The sequence below is a fragment of the Pinus tabuliformis genome, chromosome 8, assembly GCF_031772625.1.
Source record: "Pinus tabuliformis cultivar Carrire ecotype Pingquan chromosome 8, CPIR1, whole genome shotgun sequence".
NCBI lineage: Eukaryota > Viridiplantae > Streptophyta > Pinopsida > Pinales > Pinaceae > Pinus > Pinus tabuliformis.
This window is the reverse complement of record NC_142294.1, coordinates 770,516,113-770,541,970: the sequence shown is the minus strand read 5'-3', so window position 1 is coordinate 770,541,970 and position 25,858 is coordinate 770,516,113. Positions and strand designations below refer to the sequence as shown.

At 44.9% G+C, this 25,858-nt stretch overlaps 2 protein-coding genes across 2 annotated transcripts in view; one reads left to right on the top strand and one right to left on the bottom strand.

Annotated features, from left to right (window-relative positions):
- COQ3 (coenzyme Q 3) overlaps positions 1 to 25,858 on the top strand; it is a 292,698-nt gene that overhangs the window by 202,025 nt on the left and 64,815 nt on the right. The window contains exon 6 of the mRNA XM_089366879.1: positions 11,712 to 11,761. Coding sequence (XP_089223005.1) covers positions 11,712 to 11,761 — 50 coding nt within the window. The remainder of the gene's footprint in view (positions 1 to 11,711; positions 11,762 to 25,858) is intronic.
- On the bottom strand, positions 21,566 to 22,677 carry LOC149237863 (uncharacterized). Its single transcript, XM_089366878.1, has 2 exons — positions 22,395 to 22,677; positions 21,566 to 22,263 (listed from the first exon to the last, which is right to left on the bottom strand). Exons 1-2 carry the CDS (start codon positions 22,520 to 22,522, stop codon positions 21,786 to 21,788), a joined length of 606 nt encoding a protein of 201 aa, XP_089223004.1. The 5' UTR covers positions 22,523 to 22,677; the 3' UTR covers positions 21,566 to 21,785.

Below are 25,858 nucleotides of genomic sequence, written 5' to 3'. Positions count from 1 at the left end.
CCGTGCGGGTTCTTGATTTTCGGATTCGTGTCCGAAAATTGTGTAATATTCCTAATTAGCCATGGCTAATTGGAATATTCGATTTTGTTCAATTATTGCCTTATATAGTTATTTGTAAATAAAAAAGTGAGGAAGGGGGACATAACTCACTTTTAGAATAAAAAGTCACTTCCTAGTAGCACAATGTTGTGACTTAAAGGGGAACCAAGGGGGCCAAAGGGGGACGCAAAAATGGAGCCCACGCAGACACAAGGAGGGACTGCGCAGGAGGGAAGAAACACGTGGCAAGAGGGGAATCACGCAGGAGGAGGTGAGCCTTGGGATTGAGAGAGGCAAGGGCTATAAAAGAGAGAGGAGCCCCCTCATTTTGATCATTCCAGTTATGAGCATTTGTGATAGTCATTTCGACTTAGAGCACGCTGGCTGTTTAGCTAGTCTGCAACACTGTTTAGTGCATTGAGTGTCAATGTTTGGAGATCTCACCCTTAGCCCCGGGGGACTTCGAGTGCCTGCTCGGGCAAGGTATTTCCATTGGCATTCTAGCAGTAGTTTCTTCAGCATTTCAGAAGTAGTTTCATTAGCGTTTTGGAGGATTGCGCAACACTGAGAGGATGACGCAGTTCTTTCTCGCAGGAGTCTGGGTTGAGGGTTTGCAGGAGGATTTGTGCTGAGAGGTAGAGCAGGGGTTTAGCTCTTGCATATTGGAGAGTTTTGGCAGGGGTTTTAGGCAGTTTTCTGGAGGGTTTCATTCACTGGCAGCGCAGAGCATTGAGGGACTGCGCAGAACCCCAAGGGGGTGATTTCTGGGGGTCAGCCATTTCAGGAAAGCTTTCTGGGCTTTTCTGGGTTTCTTGAGTAGAGTCCGATTCCAGAGTTTCAGCCTTTTCTGAGGAGGGGAGCAGTCCCAAATCCTCATTTGATTTCTAGTAGCAGCAGCAGCACGACAGTTCTCTAGCAGCTTGGACGCAGTTCAGAGAAGGGACATTCCTTTGCTATTCTGAGTATATTTCTTCACTTGCCTGGTGCAAGTTGAGGTGCCATCTTCCTGATCACCTCCTGTACTCATTCTATTACTCAGTATAATAAAATGGCTCAGCATTCTCTCTGCATTTCTTGAGTATCTGCTTATGGTTATATGGTTATATGTTGCATCATTGTTATTTGTATCTCTTTGTGCATTCTCGGCTATTATACCACTTGTGTGTTTCTCGTATACTCTTAGATAGAGTTTGGAAAGGGCCAGGTAGCCTCCGGATCTCATGCTATTTTCTGAGGCGACATATCTGATAAACGCCCTCCCAGTCCATCTCTGGGTGGAGTTTTGCTTGTGTTTGAGGAATATTCCTGGTAAGGGATATTACAGTGGTATCAGAGCATAGATTTGGCTCAGCCTGTGGAGCTAGCAATCTATGACAGCAAGGGAAAAACCCTATATCTGTTACAGAGGTCGGAGGTATAGAGACACTGGGCGTAGGTTGGAGAACACCTACGGAGAAGGAGACTGTGTTCCAGTGGTGGACGCAGAATAGGAGGAGCCTGTGGTAGATGCAGAACAGAGGGAGCCTGTGGTGGACGCAGAACGGGAGGCTCCGATGGCAGATGATGACGGGAAGAGATTTACGGATATGCTCCTCAAATCAGTGCAGGATCTGTCGAGGCAGATTGAGGTGATGGGGCAAAGATTCATGGCAGTAGAGGCCAGACAGCGTGAGAGCACACGGGTTTTCCAGGTTGGTGAGGGATTAGGCGCATCCCACCATTTGCCAGAGCAGCGTGATACTGCGCAGCAGGTGGCCTCACATGCCCTAACACGCTCTACCATGCCCACTTTCTTGGGAGCAGACACGGGGGCCATAGCCCAACAGGAGGCAGAGCTCAGACATATGGGCGATTATTTTGCCGAGTACCAGGCCTATGGGCAGGAGTTCAGGGAAGCCCTCTCATTCAGAGATTTTGTTTAGCTCCAGCGGGATAGTAGACCCTGTGACCATCACAGAGGGTACCGGCATTACCATGATGGTGACACCCACCGTGCAGCAAGTAGATTCCACTTGCCTACGTTTGATGGTTCATCAAACAGTTCGGCAAAGTCCTGGGTGGAGAAGCTGGACATTTATTTCTAGCTTAACCAGATGTTGGAGACAAAGGCCATCAAGGTGGCAACATTGCATTTGGACGGTGAGGCCCAGGATTGGTGGTTTCATGGGATGGTTACACTCGGGCACTCTACAGTGACGACATATGCTGAGTTTACCAAGAGATTGATGGAGCGATTTGATCGGAGGCATCCAGAGCAACATCTTGTTGAGTTGACGAGGCTCAAACAGAGAGGGAGCCCAGAGACCTACATTGCAGATTTCTTGAGGGTCTCCGTGATGGTGCCAAACCTATCCATGGTGCGGAGGGTCTATATGTATGTTGAGGGGTTAGCAGAGCCACTTCGGGGTCTAGTTCGATCCACTAGACCAGCCACACTCTAGGACGCTATCAGTAGGACTCGGGACTTACAGGATGTCTTACCCAGGACCTGGACACCTTACCCCTAGAGACAGACTTTCCAGTCTAAGGGGAAGGACGTGAGGATTCCACCTCCAAAGGGGAATCCAGGACGAGTACAGCTTGATGATGATGCCAGGAGGGAGCTGAAGAAGAAATGGTTGTGCTTCATATGTCAGGAGCCGTGGGCACCAGGACATAGATGTGCTGTTGGCAAAGCACATTTTATTGAGGTCTTCTCTGAGAGCAGTGGAGAAGAGGATGACGAGGATGATGTGGAGGCAGGAGATAGCCATGCCGTATAGGGACCTTTACCACCGCCACTAGCAGCAGCAGGTGGTGCATCTTTTGCACCCACCGGAGGGGCCCTTGCAGCATTGCGAGGAGTTCCCAAGTATCTGACGCTACGCGTACGAGGGACAGGACGTGGCCAACGAGTATCAGTTTTGGTTGACAGTGGGGCGACCCACAACTTCATTGATGCACAAATGGTTGAGCGGAGAGGTATACAGACAGAGAGCTTCGATGGGTTTTCAGTCTTGGTCCCAGGAGATCAGACCATGACGTGTGCTCATTATGTTCCAGAGCTTTTAGTGACGATGGGCACCTACACATTGACTGACCACTTTTTCGTGGTCGATATTTCGGACACCAACATGATATTGGGTGTTTAGTGGCTTATCACTCCAGGGAAGGTCACGACGGATTGGAAGACCCTAGAGATGGAGTGGGAGGCATGAGAAGATACGGGGACAACACACATATCCGCCTCAGACTGTTTCGGCTCATCGGATGGAGGCAGTCTTTTGGAAGGGAGACATAGAGTGGGCAGTGGAGCTGCGTGCTTCAGAGGCAGGGACTACAGGGTAGACGGTACATCCAGAGATACAGTCCATCCTTGATTGGTATGCCATAGTGTTTGGGGAGATTCCTCCAGGATAGCCACCAAATCGGGGGTTTGAGCACACCATCGAGCTTGAGCAGGGCATACAGGCAGTGATCACCACCCCCTATAGGCACCCCAAGGCCTATCGGGATGAGATTGAGAGGGCTATCTAGGAGTTGCTGGCTCTTGGGCACATTCGACCGAGCACGAGTCCTTTTGCTTCTTCTGTGGTGTTGGTGAAGAAGAAGGACAGTACTTTGTGGATGTGCATTGACTACAGGGCCTTGAACAAGAAGACCCTGAAGAACAGATACCTCATACCCAGGATCGATGAGTTGATGGACGAGTTGAGAGGAGCATGTTTCTTCTCAAAGATTGATTTGAGATCTGGGTACCATCAGATTCGCATGAGGGAGCAGGACATTTCCCAAGACCGCCTTCAGGTGTCATTATGGGTACTTTGAGTTCTTGGTGATGCCCTTTGGGCTAACCAACGCCCCCGCTACATTTCAGTCCTGCATGAATCACATCTTCGGTAGTCACTTGAGGAAGTTTGTGTCGGTATTCTTTGATGATATTCTCATATACAGCAGGACTTGGGAGGAGCATCTCCAGCACATTGAGACAGTATTGCGTATCCTACAGGAGCAGCAGTTCTATGCCAAACTCTCCAAGTGTGAGTTTGGGTTGACGGAGATGCTATATCTGGGACACATCATAGGGGTGGACGGAGTGAGAGTCCACGAGGAGAAGATCAGGGCCATCAGAGAATGGCCGGAGCCGAGAAACGTGACGGAACTTCGAGGATTCATTGGCATTTGTACTTAGTATCAGAAGTTCATTAAAGGTTTCTCACAGCTCGCTGCACCCTTGACAGATTTGACGAGGAAGGGGCCATTCAGTTGGTCGAATATAGTGCAGCGAGCCTTTAACAGGCTCAAGGAGGTTATGAGCAGCTGCCCAGTGCTTGCGTTCCCAGATTTTACGCAGCCATTTGTTTTGGAGTGTGATGCGTCGGGAGAGGGGATCGGCGCAGTATTGATGCAGGGAGGTCACCCTATAGCCTTTGAGAGCCGAAAGCTCCTTCCGCACGAGAGGTTGTATTCTATATACAACAAGGTGATGCTGGCCATCATGCATGCATTGGCTAAGTACCGGCAGTATTTGGTGGGCAACAGGTTTAGGGTGAGGACTGATCACAACAGCCTCAAGTTCTTTTTGGAGCAGAAGCAGCTACAGGAGAGGTAGCAGAAGTGGATCAGTAAGATCCAAGCATATGACTTCGACATTGAGTATGTCAAGGGTAAGAACAACGTGGTAGCAGATGCCCTTTCACGTAGACCAGCCACGTTGTCTCTTATGAGCTTGGATACGGATTGGAGGGCTCGACTCTTAGTAGAGTACTCCAAGGACAGGTTTGCATGTGAGGTTCTGGATGGGTAGGTGGCAGATGATAGGTATAGGGTGGTCGATGAGATCATCTATTATAGGGACCGGATCTTCTTGACAGAGGGGTCTCAGCTCCAGAAGAAGATACTCCAGGCATCACATGATTCACCTTTGGCAGGACATCAGGTGTTTACCAAAACTTACAGGGCCATTCGAGAGAGGTTCTCATGGAAGGGCCTCAAGGAGGATGTACTCTAGCACATCCGAGAGTGCGATGTTTGCCAGAGGAAGAAGGGAGAGATGAGGCATCCTGCGGGTTTATTGTAGCCTCTGCCCATTCTGGAGGGGAAATGGGAGAGTATTTCGATGGACTTCATCACAGGGTTGCCCATGGTACAGGGCAAGGATTGTATCTTTGTCATCGTTGATCGATTGATGAAGTACGCACATTTTTTTGCCATATCCGCACACTACACAGCAGCACAGGTGGCCGAGCTGTTCTTCAGGGAGATCTTTAGGCTACATGGTCTTCCTAAGACCATCGTCAGTGATAGGGACAACCGTTTCATGGGCGGGTTTTGTCAGGAGCTTTTCTGGTTGGTGAGGACGGAGTTGACACCGAGTACCAGTTATCACCCACAGACAGATGGGCAGACAAAGATAGTTAACAAGTGGCTAGAGGGCTACTTGCGTAACTATGTCAGTGGGCAACAACAAGCATGGCTGAAGTGGCTGCATCTGGGGGAGTACTGCTACAATACTTCACATCACATGTCCATTGGTATGTCACCATTCTATGCCTTATATGGGTATCATCCTTTATCTTTTGTTGACGTGATGTTTGGTGATATTAGGGCTCCTACAGCCAAGATTCGGATCCAAGAGAGTCAGGATATCCTCCGAGCTCTCAAGGATAACATGGCTACAGCACAGAACCAGCAAAAGCTGTATGCCGACAAGGGTCGGGTGGAGAGACAGTTCAAGGTAGGGGACATGGTCTACCTATGATTACAGCCATACCGACAATCGTCACTGAAGCATAAGGGGGCTGAGAAGCTCAAGCCCTGCTTTTATGGACCATACAGGGTGATACACAGGATTGGACAAGTTGCATATGAGTTGGAGCTGCCCCAAGGCAACAAGATTCATAACATTTTTCTTGTATCATGCTTGAAGAAAGCATTGGGGCAGCAGGTGACAGTGACAGATGAGTTACCGCCCATGGATGATGAGGGGCATTTGGTATTGCAGCCGGACGCTATCATTGATACCAGGGAGAGGCAGCGGCGGAGCAGGACGGTCCGGGAATTCTTGGTGAGGTGGAAGAATTTGCCATGCAATTGAGCATATTTATGGTATGGGAGTTATAGCCCAAAGCTAAACCTCCCGACCTCCCATGAGCATCAAGTCCAATAAAAATCCAACCAGGAAGCATGTTTTGGAGGGACTGTGAGATGTCTAATACAGGTCCCAGGGTTTCTTGTAGAAAAATAATATCAAGTGGAACAATTTTTAACAGACGACGAAGAGCTAGTTTTTTATCCAGCCTAGCCAGCCCTCTACAATTGTAAGAGAAGATCTTCATGGAGGGGGGGCAGGCTGGGATTCTCTGGCTCTAAGTGTCCCTGGGATGGTAGATTGAACCCCCAAAGCAATCTCATCTTCAGCTGTGCCTTGGGCTTTAGAAAGATTGGAAGGTCGGCCCCTGTGGAGTTTAGGGGGAGGGGGAGAGTGGAGTATCTCAAGCCCAACATGATCCTGGGCTTGTCTCTTAGTTTTCGAGCGAGTCAAGTATCTCCCAGGTGGGGGGACCTGGAGGGAAGGAGTAGTAGATGGGAGGTGAGAGGGAGAAGTCGAGGAGGGTGCAGGTGAGAAAATGGGGTTGGATGAAATCAGGCAGGTGAGCGGTGCGATGAAAGGGGGGTCAGAATCCAAACCCAGACCCAGATGTTCAGAAGATGGGTTCATGACATGTAGTTCAGAAAAAGAGCTAGATAAAATGCAATCAATATGAGATGAGCAGCAAGAGGAAACAGGGATGGAGGGAGGAATCATACCCGACGAGGGCAAGCCCTCGGATGGCGACTGAGGTCGAGAAGGTGGAGGCGGCTGAGAACGGTTGGGAGGCCACCCTCTCTTCTTCGGCTGTGGGGGAGCCACTATCTCTTCTGCTGGGTTCTTCTGCTGGCCGGTTGGGATCTCTGAAGCAGCCGGGTTTTTTGGAGCCGTAGGAGCCTGTCTCCTAGGCTGAGCGTCCTGATGAGAATGCAGGTGGGAGGCATTTTCCGGTGCCGAGGCCTGATTTTTCTTTTTGCCCAGCAGGGGGCAGTCTTTATAGAGATGCCCTACCTTATGGCACCTCCGGCATCGAAATGGGACGCCCTCATAGTCCAGTAGTTGTCTTCTGGTGTTGTTCCTCCAACGGATGTCTATGTACTCGAGCAAGCCCTCTGAGAGGTCCAGATGAACCAATATCCTGGCATAAGCCAATTTCCCCGAAGTCTGGTATGAATCGTCAAATGTGAGGTAAACACCGAGGGCATTCCCAATGCGCTTGAAGACATCTTCTGTCCAAAAATGCAAGGGTAGTCCAAGCAGGCGAACCCATATAGGGCCTGCATCGACCCTCTCCCGCTCCGGGTCAAAAAGGGGAGTCCATCTTCTGAGAAGAACGGGAGCTAGGTCAAGGTGCCAGACCGTGGAGAGCACCCAGTTGGTGTGCTCCAAACAGCTGAAATGCAAAGCAAACCATCCTTTGACTAGGGTTTGTACCTTCGGGATATCCTTCAGGTTTTCGCCCCAGACCTCCGAGACCCATTGCTGTAATTTTGCCACACTGTAGTGTCTGCCACGAACCCGACCGACTAACACCTTCTCGGCTATGTCCATGGCGTCCAGTAATTTAATGTCCTCTGCAAAATTGAGGGGCACCGCACAGGCCCGAAGCTTTAGACCCCTTTTCTTTCTTGAAAGCCCAGAACCCCCTACAGCCGACGCTTCCTGAGTCGAGGAGGGTTGAGAAGGTCCCGACGAAGGAGAAACCCTAGGGTTTTCAGTCACCGCCTGCAGAATAGAAGCAAAAATGCCAGAAATTGGTCCAATGCCTGTATAATGCCCCCTAGAGGGAGCCGAAGAGAACAACAGAGCAGATGGAACTGGACCAAGGACCGCAAAACCCTGGGGAATTTCAGAGGGAATAGGGCTAGTCACCGCCGGAGGAGGGTTATGGGCAGAAACGCCTCCGAGAGTCGGGCAGATAGGCTTAAGCGGAGGGTCGATAAGGGCCAGAGAGCGTGGCGAGAGGGGTTGAGAGATGAACTCAGGGGGAGAGGGCGCGTCTTCAGGGAGAGAAACCGACGGAATGTGAGGGCGAGAAAACGGTGGGAGAGCTTCTATCTCGTCGGTAAGGTCGGACATGAAAGGGAAAAAATCGACAGCGGTGGTCCTGGTGGGTGTCCATATGGGCACATCCTCCGAAGGATCCGGAAAGTCGCCCAGCTCATCCATAACTGTCGAGAATTGTTTATGACAGCTGCCAGAAGAGGACAAAAACACAACAGAAAACTGTGAAGGTTAGTAAACGGGAAGGGATGAAACCCTGAGAGGTAGAAGTATACCGCAATAGCTGGGGTCGGTCAAACGGTTAACCGGTGCTAGTAACGTAGAGGGGAGTAGGGGTTTGTTCACAGGTTACGGGGGCAGGTGAAGGCGGGCAACAGAGGATGCGGCCTGCAGTTGGTCGCGGCATCGAACCCCAGGACCCGTCGTCATGGCTCCCCCCGTCTTCCTTTGCCAGAAGCCCGCTATTGTTCCTTTTTTAATTTACTATTATTATTGCATTAACAATAATAATAATTGAGGATTAACTAATGCTCTGAAAATATTTAAAAGTGCTAATTGCTAAGGAATACTGATTCACGCCCTCTCAGTATTTCCAACAAATGCTCCACTTGTAAAGGATCCAAAAGTCAACAAGTAGTAGCCTTTAGTGCTCCAACGTTCTCCTTAACCTTTCCAACAACTGTCTCACCCTTTGACTTAAGTTTTCTATGCATAGTAACTCAACCTTGACCACCTCTTTCTAGCTTTCCAACGCCTTCATGAATTTGCCAATTTTGCCACCAATGTTTGTTGTAACTTGGCCTAATTTCATCTGGGTCTTGCTTTGTTTGACCAAATTATGCCTTGCATTGCCACACAATCATCGCCTACCATGTGATGGATCTATAATGCCCTTGAAAATTTGGAGACACTTAGACATGGGTTTTGTTACTCTTCTTTTGTAGACCAATTTTGACATTTTGCATGTCAAATTCTGTCAAGATTTACCTCTGTTATGCCACTTGGTATTGAAAAATGTAACTAGGTTCGGTCTTCATAAATGCATTTGAGTCACAATGAAATATATTTATCGAAAGAATGAAGAAGATATTATTATTATTATTATGACTTATTAAAGTATGGGTTTCATGCTTGGGTCATAATGTTTTAGGTCAAAGTCCCCGTTGAGGACTTCTAGGATTTATTCTGAGTCATTAGAGTCATTGGCCATTTAAAGAGACCCTTCTTGGGCTTTTGAATCATGTAAAAAGAATTAATATTGAGTCAAATATGCTATTTGTCCCCTCCACACCAAGTCGACCTCAAGGAGATCAAGTCAGCTTCAAGAAGGGTAATTCGACCTTAGTAGAAGGCTATATATACAGTGTAGTGCAATTCATTTGAGACACACAAGTTCGACTTTCAAGACAAGGCAGCTAAAAAGTGTGAAGTCGGAAAAGAGATGGAAAAGGGTACGAAATTTGGAAGGAAGGAAGAAGACATCAAAATCGAAATTTTGGGCCATCTATCTCTCACTCAAGTGAAGTATCTATGAAGATCAAAGTCTTTATCTCCAAATCGAAGTTGTTGCTACTGCCAATTGTTGTTAGTTGTTGGGTTGAAGCTGCTGCTACAAGTTGTTGCTGCCAGGTCAAAGTTGCTGTTGAAGGGTTATCATCTGCAAGAGGGAAGAGAGGGTTGACTTGGTATGGAGGAAGTCTTTGTCTAGGTCAAGAGTCTTGGATTATCTCATGAAACTATTGAAGGAAGAATTGTTGACTGGGTTTTCCCCTAGATAGGTGATTTGCCCTAGCTGTCCGCCTATATCTGGTGTCTTTGTGTTATTGTTTTGGTAATTGCTTGATAAACTAAAAGATGAAAGAAGAACATAAAGATAAAAGAATCACGAGTAATTATGTATATAAGAAAATATTTCTGCCTTTTTGATTTTCTAACACTTGGAAACCTGTTCTGCCACGTCATCAGATCCAAATGGATGGTCTCTAATGTCCACGAAGATTTGGAAAAATCGAATGATGAGTTTCGTTCCTCTCACTGAGTAGACCACTTTGGATGTAATGCATGTCCAAAACATTGTAACACTCCACTTGTTTTTCCCTTTGGAAACTTGCATCTTGTTGTTGACCAACTTTGACCAATCATAACTTGATAATGCCTCATCAAAATGAAAAAGTTCCATTTGGCATGTCATCCTCTCATCAAGCTCTGCAATCTAAGACTTGGTTGACCTTTTGCTTTTAGGACTACTTTGCATTGGGAAACGCGAACTACCTTGGAAAGCGTGAAATGTCACCGACTGTGAGACGACCATGTTTGAGAAACATTTGAGGGATACTAGACCAAGGCCAAGTCCACATACAGACTCAATAGACTCATAGCCATGTGTTGAGACATAGGTACACCTTGACATGCATTGTATTGGTACATACACCAATGATAACCTCTACAAAAACAATCTCTCGTAAAACCATGAGTCCTCATATAAGCCCATCAAAGGTCCTCCAATGAACTCAAAGAGACAGGCCATGGTCCGATGAAAACAAATTGACACAATATGACACAAGGTCTTTATGCCCCATACAGGGCCTCACATGTTGTTACATGGCTTTTGACTTGTGACCTTGGGCTTAGAATGATGTGAAAAAATGTTGCAATAGAATATAGGTACCCCAGATGAAAGAGGGGTAATAGGACCCATATCCATAGGTATTTTTCTTGAGTTTGATGGCTCGAGTGGCACTTATGCATCATTAGAACTCCACGCACAATTGCATGGGTTGAATTTCTTCCAATGATCTGGGTACTTTGTTCACAGTCCTAGTTTGGCATTTTCGTTAAGGACACATATCCAAAGGTAGTTGGTCTTGAGTCTTTTTATTGAGTATCTACTCTTCTTGTTTTATTCTCTCTACTTGGGGGATGTGCTAGTAGTGTACTTTATTCTTATGCACTCACTTTTGTCAACGTCTATCTCACTTGCTTAAATGGTAATTTTAATAGGTGGTGTTCGACCCTCTTATTGCATTGATAATCCTCTATATTCTACAGGAAAAAAGTAATCAAAATTCTATAAGAAAAAAGTTGCAAAATAACGAAACACATATTTGAAATATAACAATATGATGAAGACTCTGCAAGGATGCCACATGGACAGACTTTACTAATAAGGGAGAAGATTCCAATCGATTAAACTTTAAAATTTTTAGATGGAAAATAACTATTTTCTATATGTTGTTTTGATGGAATAGATTGATCAAGTCATTACTTGTTTACTAAACCCATATGGTAAAAATTTGAGAACAGTTGATGAAATATTATGGGAGTAAAATCAGGAATAGTGAGATATCAAAACGATGCAATCAGTATATAATTTTTTGCTGACTTTATGTAGAATAACCATACTAATTTTAATAATACAGATTCCTAAGATATGTTTCTTTTGTTCATGATTTGTATTATGAATTGTGGATGGCATAGTAACAAGGAAGTTCAATATGATTATATTATCTGAACAAGATCTTTTTTATCCATGGTTGGAGTGATATTTTCACGAGAGATTGTCAAAGAGAGCTAATGTGTATGCATGCTATTTGGACAGAGCAGCTGGTACAAGAGAAAGAACAGTTCGATGCTGTGATTTCACTAGAGGTATATTTTGTTGCATGAGAGCAAAAATAGTAGTTTCCAATTGAATTCTTCTCTGATGATGGTCATAAAATGGTTTTCATATATTTGCTCATAAATATGGAGAGAGAGCAGTTACAAATAGATTGTGCAATCACTAGATTCTAAATACATTTCTTGCCACGTCAACAGTATTCTACTTGCAATTATGGCATGTCCTGTTATAGTTTTCTAAATGGTATATATTAATATATGTGAGCCATACATGTAAAATTGTCTTCCCATCAGCCAAACAAAATGGAGCAATTCATGCAAGTCCCTTATTGGCATCCTTTTTCACTGGGACTTGAATCTGTAACTTTCCCTTGCAGGAAGGATTGCAATTTTATGGCTAGCATTTCTAATTCTCCATTCAAGTTCTCTAAGTGAACAGTTTGATCCCATAAGCTCTTAAGAATACGCAGTTATGGAATATGATATGCATTCATGGATGTGAAATACTAGGTTTCTCATCTCTTGACTAACCAACTTTCTATTGACCTTCCTGGCCATCCTGCATCTTGATCGGGATTACTCAATGTTCTTGTTACATTTCCTCTACTTGAAATCTTTGCAAGGATGCCTAGATGATTTTTTTTAATTGTCTGGCATGTAATTTTGATGGATCTGTTATAGCTAGCTACTACTGTGAAGTAAGGTGATCCAACAATCAGAAGAAAGGATAGGTGAATAAGTTAATCCACCAAAACCTATTCCTTGATCTACATGGTATATACTTGAAATAAGCATGAAATAAATAAATATGCATTGCTAGATAAGATAATATAATTATATTAATTTCCAATGAATGACCAAAAAGGATGGTGTTGAAGTTTCTAAGTTTACTTAGTTAGAAACCCTCCATGCACTCTATCTGATTTATTCCTACCTACTTGTTATTTTTAACAAGTTATTTACAATGTAAATACTGAAAATAAACACCAGTGCATGCTCAACATATTACAGATCAACAATTAAAAGAAACAAGAACAAACACACCATATGACACCATTGTTTTTGGACTAATGTCCCCGGAAAAACCCAATGTGGGAAAACCGGTGCAACTATCTGAGGGTTTTCTTATTAAGCAATATCAGAGTACAATCTGGGTGCCAAAACTGGCCTACCCAACAGGGAATTTCTTTGGCAGTAATACCTCTCAGTTTCTAACAAATCTATTGGCTGAAACCCCGGATAATCCTTCTAGCAGCTACTCAGCACCAATTTGCCTCAGAAACCCTAGCGTCTGCCCAATCTGGACTGTGTCAGCCTCTCCTAGCCCAGTGCTGGCCCTGCGTCAGCCTATCTTGGCCTGCGTCAGCCCCAGGAGGCCCTGCGTCAGCTCTCTGAGCCTCTGCGTCAGCTACGCTGGCCCCTCTGGTGCTCTGCGCAACACTTAGCTGCCTCTGCGTGGCCCTGCGTGAGCATTGGCTGCTCCTGCGTCTCTCTCTCTGGCTGCTCTGCTGCTCTCCGACACTATCTCTGCCTCTCTGTCTCTCTGTACTCAATGCCCCTCAGCTGCTCTCCCGATCATTGATTCTATCTCTCTTAGCAAACCCCGCTCTAGAGAATAGAATGACTGATCACTCTGGTGTCTTCTCCAAGTGACCCTCAAGCCTCCTCTTATACTTTTCCCGTTGACATATCAACGGCTGAGATTAAGTCCCTAATCAATGGCTAAGATTAGATCTGGCTTGATCCATGTCTTTTGGACCATTCTAACACAGTTTCCTATTAATTCCCATTAATATTTTATTTTTCCTAAGTTTAGACTTAGGGACTCCATTAAAATATTAATTACTTTAATATCACCTAAACTGTCTAGAATCTGCCCAAACCCTTTCTGGGTATTGGAGATTTCATGTGCCCCAACCTCTCCACCAAATTTTGTGGCTAGAGCACATCCGATGCTACCCCAAATCAACAAATGGTAAGTGGGATTGAAAATAAAAAAGTACAATCAGTGATTATTATTAGTTTTTGGTAGCGTCGGAAGTGCTCTAGCCTTGAAAATTGGCAAAGCTAAGGCACATGAGCTCTAAAGAACCCAGAAACCGTTTGGTGAAATTCCACCCAGATTGTATTTTATTAAAATAATTAATATTTTTAATGGAATTCCTAAGTCTAAACTTAGGGAAATTAAAATATTAATGGCAATTTATCAAAATATGGGTGAGAATGATCTAGAAGGCGGATCAAGTCATGTTTTAGTCGTAGTTGTTGATTAGAGACTTAATCTCGGCTGTTGAAGACTCAACATGAAAAGTATAAAATGGAGGCTTGGGGTTCATTTGGAAAGACACACAGAGAGATTGAGGAAATCGATTTTCTGAGGTGAGAAGTTCTCTGGAGGAAAATCGATTGGGGAAATCTTGTAGCTGAGGGATAGAGAGAATTTGGAAGGAGGACTTTTCGGAAAATACAGAACAGAGAGGCGAAGAGAGCTTGCAAAGAGGCATTGCAGTAGTCGGGAGAGTTGATGCAGTAAAGCTGCCTATCACGAAGAATCCAACACTGCCGGAACAACCGAAATTGCCGGAACTGCTGGGCACTGTCGGGAACTATCGGAATAGCCGGGAGAGTTGATGCAGAGGCAACGTAGTAGCCAGGAGAGTTGACGCAGAAAAGCTACCTATCACGCAGAATCCAGAACTGCCAGAACAATCGAAACTACTGGGAATTGCCGGAACAACCAGGAGAGATGATGCAGAGGCAACTCAGTAGCCGAGAGAGCTGACGCAGATCCTGTAAGGCTGACGCATGGCCTATGCGGGGCCAGTGCAGAAATAGCTGGGGTTAGCCAGTCTTTTGCTGAATCAGATGGAATTTTGTTGTGTGAAGTGAGGTAAAACTCACTCAGATTTTTTGTTAGTATTTTCTTTGTAAAGGATTGCTAGATGAGCATCCTGGATTTGTATTCAGATATTTCTCTTGCATAATAATAAACCCTCAGAGTTGTTGCACCGGTTTTCCCGCATTGGGTTTTTCTGGGGACTATTGTGTCCAAAAATAAGTGTGTTCTATGTATCTTGTTCTTCGCTCTGTTTTCTGTTTCATGAGATCAAGTATTTAATTAGTGTGGCTGTAGAAGTAATTTGCTTCAATATTCAGAAGAATAACTTGATGAATGTAATTTAAAAATCAAGTAGGTGAAGTAGATTCAGATTTGCTGCAGTAGGGGTTCCTTCGAGTGTAGGAATTTTCACAATTATCTCCTACATGAGTATCTAAGGCTAAAGTAATAGGTACATGAGAACTACATGAGGGGGAATGAAGATATAATGTCAAAATAAAGAATGAAAAGGTGTTGGCTAGATATTTAGCATGGCCCTAGCTCAATATCCACATCATAGATTGAGATACAAGTAGGAGTAGAGGGGAGAAGGGGAACCCCCCCTTGTCACTAGTGGTTGAAAAGGGACAAATGAGAAGAATGATGATGTCATTTGAAGAATTTAGAGAAGATCTAGGGGGTTGGATTGTGAGATCTTTGGCAGATGGTTCTCATCCACATAAACTACTGTAACACTCGAGGTTGTTAGAAATAATTTTGTGATAGGACATTGGTGCACAGTACTTTGTGCGATCTAACGTGGAAAAATTTGGCATCGGCAAAAAATCGATGAGGTTTCAGAAAACATCTTTTTGGAAACATTGGCGAAAAAGTTGGCAAACCGTGGCAAACATTAAAAAATACAAAATATATTCATTTTTTCAAAATGGGAAAAAATCGCCAAAGGAAAAAATCACGATTTTTTCAGGCTAAAAAATCAATTGGTTGAAAAAACCACAATTTTTCAGCACATCGCTAAAAAATCAACAATTTTATAAACACTGGTGCAATCTATTGGAATTCCCCTAACATTCGAGTTTGTTAGAAAGAATTTCGTAGTATCCCTAATGGAAAATTTAACAGTAGATTCTAAAAATGAACTTGAATAGCAAAATGATCGCAAATAGACACACAATTAGCAATTTGATACATGAATAGATGCCAATAAAATCACTAAGCCATTTTATTAATCCACCAGAAAGAGTACGTCAACATGAAGGAGTAGTGGAACCTAGGCTTGCTAAACAAGCGGAGCAAAACCCAGAAAAGAAAACAGAAGGAGGACCACGCCTAGAGGGTTTCTGTGTGGGGAAACTTTTGTGGCCTCTCAGCCATTTGATCACCCCTCACCAGCAGTGCAGTGCCCTTCAGTCAGTGTGCCAACTCGTGCTACACTACCTTCCTTCGTGCCAGTGGCACAAATCGAGCCTGCAAGGGAGGAAGACCCCCCTCAAATGGGAGATTACTTTAGAGAGTGGTAGTCTATGGATGAGGACTTTAAAGAAGCCCTCTCCTTCAGAGATTACTGCAAGCTCAAGCCGAGTGAGAAGAACTAGGGGTATGGAGGATAAGGGACCCAAAACTACGAGCTGCAGAGAACCATGGGGAGGATGTATTTCCCTACTTTTGATGGCACTTCCAAGTGCATGACCAGGGCTTGGGTTGAGAAGATGGACACCTGGATTTAAGACCTCTGTGGTTTATTATTTTCAACTTAGTCACCGGAGAATCCACAGTAAGAACCATTTTCTGCCAACGTTTCGAATCCCAACCGGGATCCATCGTCAGGACAAGATGGACACCTACTTCCAACTCAATCAGATGACAGATCAGGAAGCCATTAAGATGGCCACAGTGCACATGGAGGGGGAAGCCCATGATTGGTGGTTTCATAGCTTGACCACCATAGGGCATGCCCACATAGTTTCTTATGAGGATTTCACCAAGAGGGTGGTGGAGCGATTTGATCTGAGGGATCCAGAGGCTCATTTCAAAGAGCTAACCCAACTGCGCCAAACAGGCAAGCCAGAGCAGTACTTCTCAGATTTTTTGCGGGTGTCAGTGATGGTCCCAAATCTATTTGCAAGGAGGGTGTATACCTTCATTAAGGGTTCGCTTGAGCCCCTGCGTGGACTGGTGAAGTCATGCAGACCCTCCACGCTGCAGGAAGCAGTCTTGTGTGCCAAAGATCTGCAGGGGGCCATCCCCAAGACTAGAGCACAATTTCCTGCACGAACCCCTTTCCCACAAAAGGGGCATGAGACTAGACCTCCACCTCAGAGGACCACACAGGGGAGAGGGCAGTTAGATGAGACACGAAAGGACCTTCGGAGAAGGACACTATGCTTCACATGCAGAGAGCCATGGGCACCAAGCCATCGATTTACTGCTGGGAGAGAACACTACATTGAGGTTTTTTCTGATAGTGACTAGGAGGACGAGGTGGAGCAGGATTGTGGTGGGGTAGATGGCGAGAGTCCGACAGACAGAGGGCCACCACCACCACCTCCATAGGGTGGGGCATCCCTTGCCCCAGCAGGGGGAGTTCTCGCTTCCTTATGCGGGATTCCCAAATTTTTGACACTGAGGATCAGAGGCACTGTATAGGGACAGAGGGTGTCAGTACTAGTGGACAGTGGGGCTACCCACAATTTCATAGATGCCTAGTTGGTCCAGAGGAGGGGCCTCACCACAACAGAGTTCGAGGGCTTCTCAGTCCTAGTACCAGGTGACCATACCATACAGTGCACTAGATATGTGCCCTCCTTGACAGTAGTTATGGGAAACTACTCGATGACAGACCATTTCTTTGTGGTCGATGTGCCAAACACCAATGTGGTGATGGGTGTCTAGTGGCTGTATTCCCTTAACAGATTGGAGGAAGTCGAAGATGGAGTTCATTGGGCCGGATGGAAAATTGGTAGTCTTGAGAGGCATGTAGTCTTATCCACTTTAGACAGTTTCAGCCCACAAGATGGAGGTGGATTTACGACATGGGGACATTGCATGGGCAGTTGAGCTAAGGATCTTAGAGGTTGGAGGACGGGCTCAGCCACCATCGACAGACATACAGGCCTTGCTGGACAGATACGCAGTAGTGTTTGGGGACATTCCACCAGGGCAGCCACCAGACAGAGGATTTGAGCACACTATTGAGTTGGAGCCAGGTGTGCAGGCAATGATCACCACTCCTTACAAGCATCCCAAAGCCTATAAGGACGAGATAGAGAAGGCCATCCAGGAGTTGATAGCATTGGGCCATATCAAGCCAAGTTCCAGTCCTTTCGCTTCTTCAGTGGTGCTGGTGAAGAAGAAGGATGGAACCCTTCAGATGTGCATTGACTACCGGGCCCTCAACCGGAAGACACTAAAGAACCGGTACCCCATTCCCCGCATTGATGAGCTGATGGATGAGCTTAGAGGAGCCAAGTACTTCTCTAAGATTGATTTGCGTTCAGGGTACCACCAGATCAGGGTGAGGGATCAGGATATCCCTAAGAAATCTTTTTGGTGCCACTATGGGCACTTTGAGTTTTTGGTCACGCCATTTGGGCTGACCAACGCTCCGGCCACATTCTAGTCATGCATGAACCATGTCTTCCAGGGACAGTTGAGGAGGTTCGTGCTAATTTTCTTCGATGACATTCTGATTTATAGCCGGACATGGGAGGAGCACCTCCAACACTTGGAGGAGGTATTGCGCATTCTAGAGGAGCAATAGTTTTATGCTAAGCTCTCCAAGTGTGAGTTTGGGTTGACAGAGATGCTCTGCCTAGGGCATATCATTGGCGCTAATGGGGTGAAGGTCCACGGGGAGAAGATTCGGGCCATCCGGGATTGACCAACACCCTAAGATGTGACTACGTTGAGGGGCTTCTTGGGTATTTGCACCTACTACAGAAAGTTTGTCAAGGGGTTCTCACAGTTGACAGCGCTCTTGACCGACTTGACCAAGAAGGGGGCCTTCGCATGGACTAATGGAGCACAAGTTGCCTTCGATCGCCTCAAGGAGGTGATGAGAAGTTGCCCTGTTTTGGCACTTCCGGATTTTTCCCAGCCATTCATGGTGGAGTGTGATGCATTCGGGGTAGGACTTGGAGCAATATTGTCACAGGAGGGATATCCCATTGCTTTCGAGAGTCGAAAGCTCCTACTGCATGAGCTGTCATATTCCATATATGACAAGGAGATGCTGGCCATTATGCATGCATTGTCCAAGTTCCGCCAGTACTTGGTGGGCAACCGGTTTCGAATGAACACTGAGCACAACAGTCTTTGACATTTCATGGGGCAGTAAGGCCTCAATAATAGGAAATAGAGATGGTTCAGCAAGGTGTAGGTCTATGACTTTGATATAGAGTACATGCGGGGAAAGCACAATGTGGTGGCCGATGCTCTATCTCGAAGACCAACTGGGTTATCTCTCATGAGCATCTGCCATGATTAGAAGGCTTAGTTGTTGGTGGAGTACTCCAAAGACAGGAGGGCATGCAAGGTATTGGAGGGTACCCATGCATATGAGCGTTACCGTGTGATGGATGCGGTCATCTATTACAAGGGGTGCATTTACTTAGCGCCTAACTTGCAGTTGAGGGAGAGGGTACTCCAAGCAGCACATGATTCACCACTGTCCGGGCACCAGGGGTTCCAGAAGACTTATATGGTTGTTCAAGAGAGTTTCACGTGGAAGGGCCTCAAGGAGGATGTGCAACAACACGTACAGGAGTGTGAGGCTTGTAAGAGGAATAAGGGGGAGATGATCCACCCTGCAGGTTTGCTACAGCCACTTCCCATCCCGGAGGGGAAATGGGAAAGTATTTCGATGGATTTCATCACAGGGCTCCCCACAGTGCAGGGGAAGGATTGCATATATGTAGTGGTTGACAGGTTGACCAAATTTGCCCACTTCTTCGCCATCCCCACCAGGTACACGGTTGCACAGGTTGCCGAGCTGTTCTTCCGGGAGATTTTCAGATTGCATGGGCTCCCCAAGAACATAGTGAGTGACAGGGACAACAGATTCATGGGAGGCTTTTGGCAGGAACTCTTCAGGTTGGTTGGGACGGAGCTCACTCCTAGCACCAGCTATCACCCTCAGACAGATGACCAGACGGAGAGAGTTAATCAGTGGTTGGAGAGGTACCTGAGGAACTACGTGACCGGTCAGCAGAGGACTTGGATTCGGTGGTTGCATTTGAGCGAGTACTGCTACAACACCACACACCACATGTCCATTGGTATGACTCCTTTCCGTGCCCTTTATGGATATGACGCATTGTCTTTTGCTGATATTGTTTTTGGAGACAGTCGGGCCCCAAAGGCCAAAGACTGGGTCCAAGAAAGCCAAGATATCCTCAAGGCTCTCAAGGATAATTTCGTGACAACCCAAAATCAGCAGAAACTTTATGCAGACCGACACAGGACAAAGAGACATTTTGAGGAGCGGGACTTGGTATACCTCCGGCTGCAGCCTTACAGGCAGGGCACACTGAAACAAAACGAGGTCGAGAAGCTACAACCATGCTTCTACGGGCCCTATCGAGTGATTAGATGAGTTGGGGAGGTGGCTTATGAGCTGGAGCTGCCTCAGGGGAGTAGTATCCACAATGTTTTTCATGTCTCATGCCTTAAGAGGGTGTTGGGACAACAGGTAATAGCAACAGCTGATCTACCCCCACTAGATGATGAGGGCCACTTGGTGTTGGAACTAGAGGTCATTTTGGAGAGTAGGGAGAGGAAACTGAGGAGCAGGACCATTAGGGAGTTCTTTGTGTGCTGGAAGAACTTGCCAGATGAGGATGCCACTTGGGAAGGTGAGCACATGTTGGAGCACCCAACTTTGAGGTTGCTTGAGGGCAAACAACATTTGGGAGGGGAGGACTATCATGCCCCTTCTCAAAGACATTAGTAACTGGGTGCTGCTCCACAATTTTTCACATTTTTGACTAAGGAAGAGGACCCCACACTTTCGACTTAGGGACTTTGGGGCCAAATCGACTTTATTTAGCAGCTAGTGGAATGTGGGGGCCACCCACATGGGAGTTCGAATTAGCCATTCGATATGCTTGGAGGGAAAATTGAATGGGTGGATGGAGGGGCCCACATGAGGCTAAGGAGGCCCAAGGAGCTATAAGGAGATATCAACTCTCATTTTGGTTTTATCTTTGACATTTGCAAACAACCACTCAACTGTTCACTCTGCTGTTTAGCTGAGTCAACCAGCTATTTAGCCACGAGTCTCTCAAGCGGGAGATTCATCCTCTACTTCGGGGGACCATCCGTGCCCGCCCTAGGGAGGCTGTTCCACAAGGATTTTCAGGAGTTCCGGGCAGTGACATAGTACTAGCAGCTAGCGCAGAGCAAGGAGTGCATATTTCTGGGTAGCCAGGAAACACATAGAGGGAGATTGAGGCCAGTAGAGATCATATTGCTTGTTGGGGAGTTAGGGAGCTAAGGTAGCAACACTAGACCAACATTCTCGCTGGGTTTTACAACCAGCTGAGCCAACATTCTAGCAATCTGAATCGTTGGGCTGAGGCCCGAGGGACAATGCAGAGGCCACTTAGCAGATTTTCGTGGAGCTTGGGAATAGGTGATTTTGGCTAAGAGCTCATCTGGGAAGACAGGGGTTGGATAGCAAGGGTGAAATCAACATTTTGGAGGAGATTTCAGGGGGATTTATAGGCAGTTTCCAGCAAGCTGAGTTTTGCAGTTACCACTGAGGTGAGGCTCCAAGCAGGTCGAAAATCAGAGGTCCAAACTAGCTAAAATCCCTTCTGGGTTTTTGTAGGTTTAGGCCAAGGAGTCCGAGGTTAAAAGCAATGTTGCACAAAGCGCGATCGGGATTTAATCGGCGCTGGGAAAAAAGCGGAAAAAATCGACAAAAGCGGGAAAAAAGCGTTTGGCACAAAAATATTCATTTTTTTTCAATTTTTTTAATATCTAAACCATCTACAACATAAAATAAATACATTGACACATAAATATGATAAAAAAACTAATATATAAGATGTTTAATATCATTTCTAGCGCTAAAATCACACATAACATTGAATCATGTCCTGAATAGTAAGTCCTGAGTCCCAAGTCCAACTCAGCCTCAAAATATCAACAAAAAATATGATAATGTATCTCATCATGTCATAATGTCATATACAATAAAATGAAAGTCTAATCCTATTGATTTCCTCTGCCCCTCTTGCGAGAAAATGGCACAGCTTTCTCTTTCCCTCTAGATGTAGAAGCTGGTGCCTGTGCTGGTGGAAATGGCAGTGGAGTCTGACGTGCTCTAGAAGCTGAAGAACTAGTAGTAGCAGCTACAGGAGGCTGAGGTGGACGGAGACCACGTCCTCTACTGGTGGTAGTGGTAGCCCGGGTAGCCCGGGTAGGCGGTGTCACCTCCTCCTCCTGCTCCTCCAACTCCTCCTCCTCCTGCTCCTGCTCCTCCTCCTCCTCCTCCTCCCCCTCATCCTGCACTAACCAATCCTCAGTGGGATCCATGAGAGGCCTCTCGGTCTCAACCCTCCATTCAGCAGTGGTGTCAATCCCATCCAATGAGATGGCTTCCGTATCAGGTGTCTTCTCTAGTTGTTTCACCCACAATCGAAGATTGTAGTAGACATAGACCATGTCATTAAGTCTATGGGACTCCAACCTGTACAAAGTTCATGAAATAATAAATTAATAATTAATAATTAATATTATAAAAAAAATATTGTTTAAAACTTTAATGAATTCAAAAATTTATTTGGAAATTTGCAATATTTTAAATGTTTAAGTGTTAACCTATTGCGCTTCTTGTTGTGTATTTTTTCAAATACACTCCAATTGCGCTCACATCCCGAGGAGCTGCATGTTTGGCTGAGGATGCGTACGGCAAGATTTTGCAAAAGGGGTACTCTGCCACCATACATCTTCCACCATGCGTCTACAACAAAATTACAAATAAAATTTTAAATAAACATAAGAAAAAAATGGAATTTGAAGAAACAATGAAATTTGAAACAAAGTTACAAAGTACATACTACAAACTAAAAAATACCTGGCATTTTAATCGTCCTATCAATGACAGCCATCTCAAAGCCAAATGTGCCACCTGACAACTTATATTGCTCAATTTGTCTAGAGATCTCCATACGTACTTCTGGAGATCTCACCATCTTCTGGACACAGGTTAATAATCCTTCCACGACCTCAACATCAAAATTAAACCCACATGCATAAGAAAATGCAGGGTTCAGGAAAAGCCCAGCAGCATGAATGGGACGATGGAGTGTGTTGTTCCATCGCTCATCAATGACTTCCCATAGAAGGAGTTGTCTCTGAAACCCATCATCTCCCTTATCATCATAGTAGGACCGAATGGCTTCTTTGGCCCTGTCCATGGCTTCATACAAATAGCCCATTGCGGGCTTCTCACCATCAACCAACCGAAGAACCTTTACCAAAGGTTCTGTAACAGCGCACACCTCCTGCACTCCCGCCCAGAAGTCTTCCTGGTATGAAACTAGTCTGCAGACGGCCTCTCCTTCTGGTTTGCGGCTCATTGACGAAGCACGCCACTCCTCTGAAAGAAACATTCTCTTCAAATCCCACATAGAATTCAAGAGGGATTGAAGAGATATGAAACTCGTCGCAAACCGTGTAATGGCGGGGTGCACCAACTCTTTGTTGTTGGTGCATTTTCTCATCAAGCTAAGCACAGATGTGTGATTGTAAATAAATTTTGTGATGCTTTTTGATGAGTCAACAACCTCTTTGACAAAGGGAATTTTCCCTATGTCCTCTAACATCAAATCAATACAATGGGCAGCACAAGGTGTCCAAAATAAAGCAGGATGCCTGTCCATAAGCATTCTACCAGCAGCAACATAATTTGCAGCATTGTCCGTTATGACTTGGACAACATTTTCTGCACCCACCTCCAAAATAAACACATCCAGCAAATCACATAAAGTTCTTGCATCTTTGATTTGATGAGTTGCATCAACAGATTTGATAAACATAGTCCCCTTGGGACAACTAACCAAGAAGTTTATAAGGGTTCTCCCCTTTTGGTCAGTCCAACCATCTGACATAACAGTGCATCCTGTTTGTGCCCATGATGCCCTAAAATCCTCCAATCTTTGGGTGCAGTCACGCTTTTCATCTTGAAGAAGCCGGCCTCTGAAATCATGAAGAGAAGGGATTTTGTACCCCGGGCCAACACTGGCAATAGCATCAACAATAGGTTGGAAAAATGGATTATTCCTTATAATGCTGAAAGGAATATCACTCCAGAGGAGAAATTTTGTCATCAACTTGTCAGCTTGTTCTTTTTCAGTTCTTTTTAGCATTGAACCAATAGTTGGTTGTGAACCAGGTGTGGTTCGAGGAACAAAATATGATGATGCAGCTACCGGATTGACTGACGCTGCAGTAGAACCAGTGCCACTTGGCCCACTTCCTTCAACTGACCTTTTTAGTTGCCTTTTGAGTTCTTCTTTGGCCTCTCTAGTGTGCTCTAATTCTCCCAATGCTCTCATGGCTTTTTGGATAATTTCAGCATTTGTATTTAGACAGGGCCCCACATCATGTCCAGGGATTTGTGCAAGGTGGAACTTCAACCTGTACACCCCCCCGAATATTTCCTTTCCACACAACTTGCAATACAAGTTTTGTCTATCATTCGGAGTTTTAGGGTCACCATATTCCCAGAAAGGATCCAATTTCCTTGGCATGTTTGTTTTTGAATTTTGAATTTGCAAGCCTATGGAAAAATAAGGATTAGGAAATAGGAATTTAGGATTACATAATACAAATTACAATTTAGCATTTACAAAATTACAAGTTAATTATTTCCAAAATCCCAATTTCTAAACCCAAGTTACCCAACCAAATGCCAATGGCAAATGCCAAAAAACAATGAAAATTAAAAAAAAATAAACAATGTTTAAAAAAAATGAGAAAATAAAAATAAAAAATTGGTTCTCATAGTCATAACAAATTACCCATCCCAAATCAATGAAAAATTTCAAAAAATTCTTTAAAAACAATGAAAACCAAAGTTTTTATAGAAGCAAAACCAAAAAAAATTAATCTACATACCTCTTTTATGGACAAATTGGTGATCTTGGCTTGGATTCCTCCTAAAAACGCTTGGATTCGCTCCCAAATCCGACGGAAACCCTTCAGCTCCTCTCCCTCACCTCTTCTCCTCCTCCTCCGCGCGGACAGCACAATGAATAAAAAAAAAATCGATTTTGCATATAAAAAGCCCGCTGCCCGCGCCTCTGCCGATTTTTTAGAAAAAATCGCGATTTTTTCAAAAAATCGCGATTTTTTCGATAAAAATCGGTATAAAAAAAAAGTGGCGATTTTTACGGATAAAAATCGCGATTTGATCGGGCAGAGGAAAAAATCGCGATTTTAACAACACTGGTTAAAAGCATACAATTTTTTGGGCGATATAAGTGCACTTTCCAGCCATTCAAACTTCAGCAGAGCAACAGTTTTTTGGGCAGCGCAACCATTTTCCTACCTGGGTTTGGTCGTGCTTGTCCATTGAGACAAGCCCAGGTGCACCATTTCATCATCTATTGTATTTGGCCTTTAGAAAGTTAATAAAATGGCTCAGCAATTCCATATTTGCAGCTTTTTGTGAATGCCTAAATGTGAATTTCGTTTTTATAAATTGTTGCATAGTTTATTTGTTTAATATCACTTGTATTTCTATTTAGGATCATTACACAAAATGGGTTGAAGCTAAAGCACTTCTTTCTGCTACTGAAAATGTTGTAGTTTCATTTCTTTTTGAGGATATTTTTACCCGTTTTGGTGTTCCAAGAGAAATTGTAACAAATCAAGGTACTCAATTCACATCCAAGTTGGTATAGAAGATAATGGATGAATACAAAATCAAACGTCGAAAGTCTACTCCATATCATCCTCAAGCAAATGGACAGGTGGAGTCCACCAATAAAGTCATTGGAGCAATTCTCACCAAAACTGTGCATTTGCATAAAAGAGATTGGGCAGAAAATCTTCTAGAAGCTCTACGGGCATACCGTACCACATGGAGAAATACTATAGGACATACTCCTATGAGCTTGTCTATGGAAAACAAGTCCTGTTTCCTATTGAGTTTCAAGTCAAAACTTTCAAGACAACAGTCAAATTGCGTCTTGATCTTTCAGAAGCACAAAAACAGATAATGAAGCAACTAAATGAACTTGATGAGATAAGACAAGATGCAATCCAAAGAACCAAAC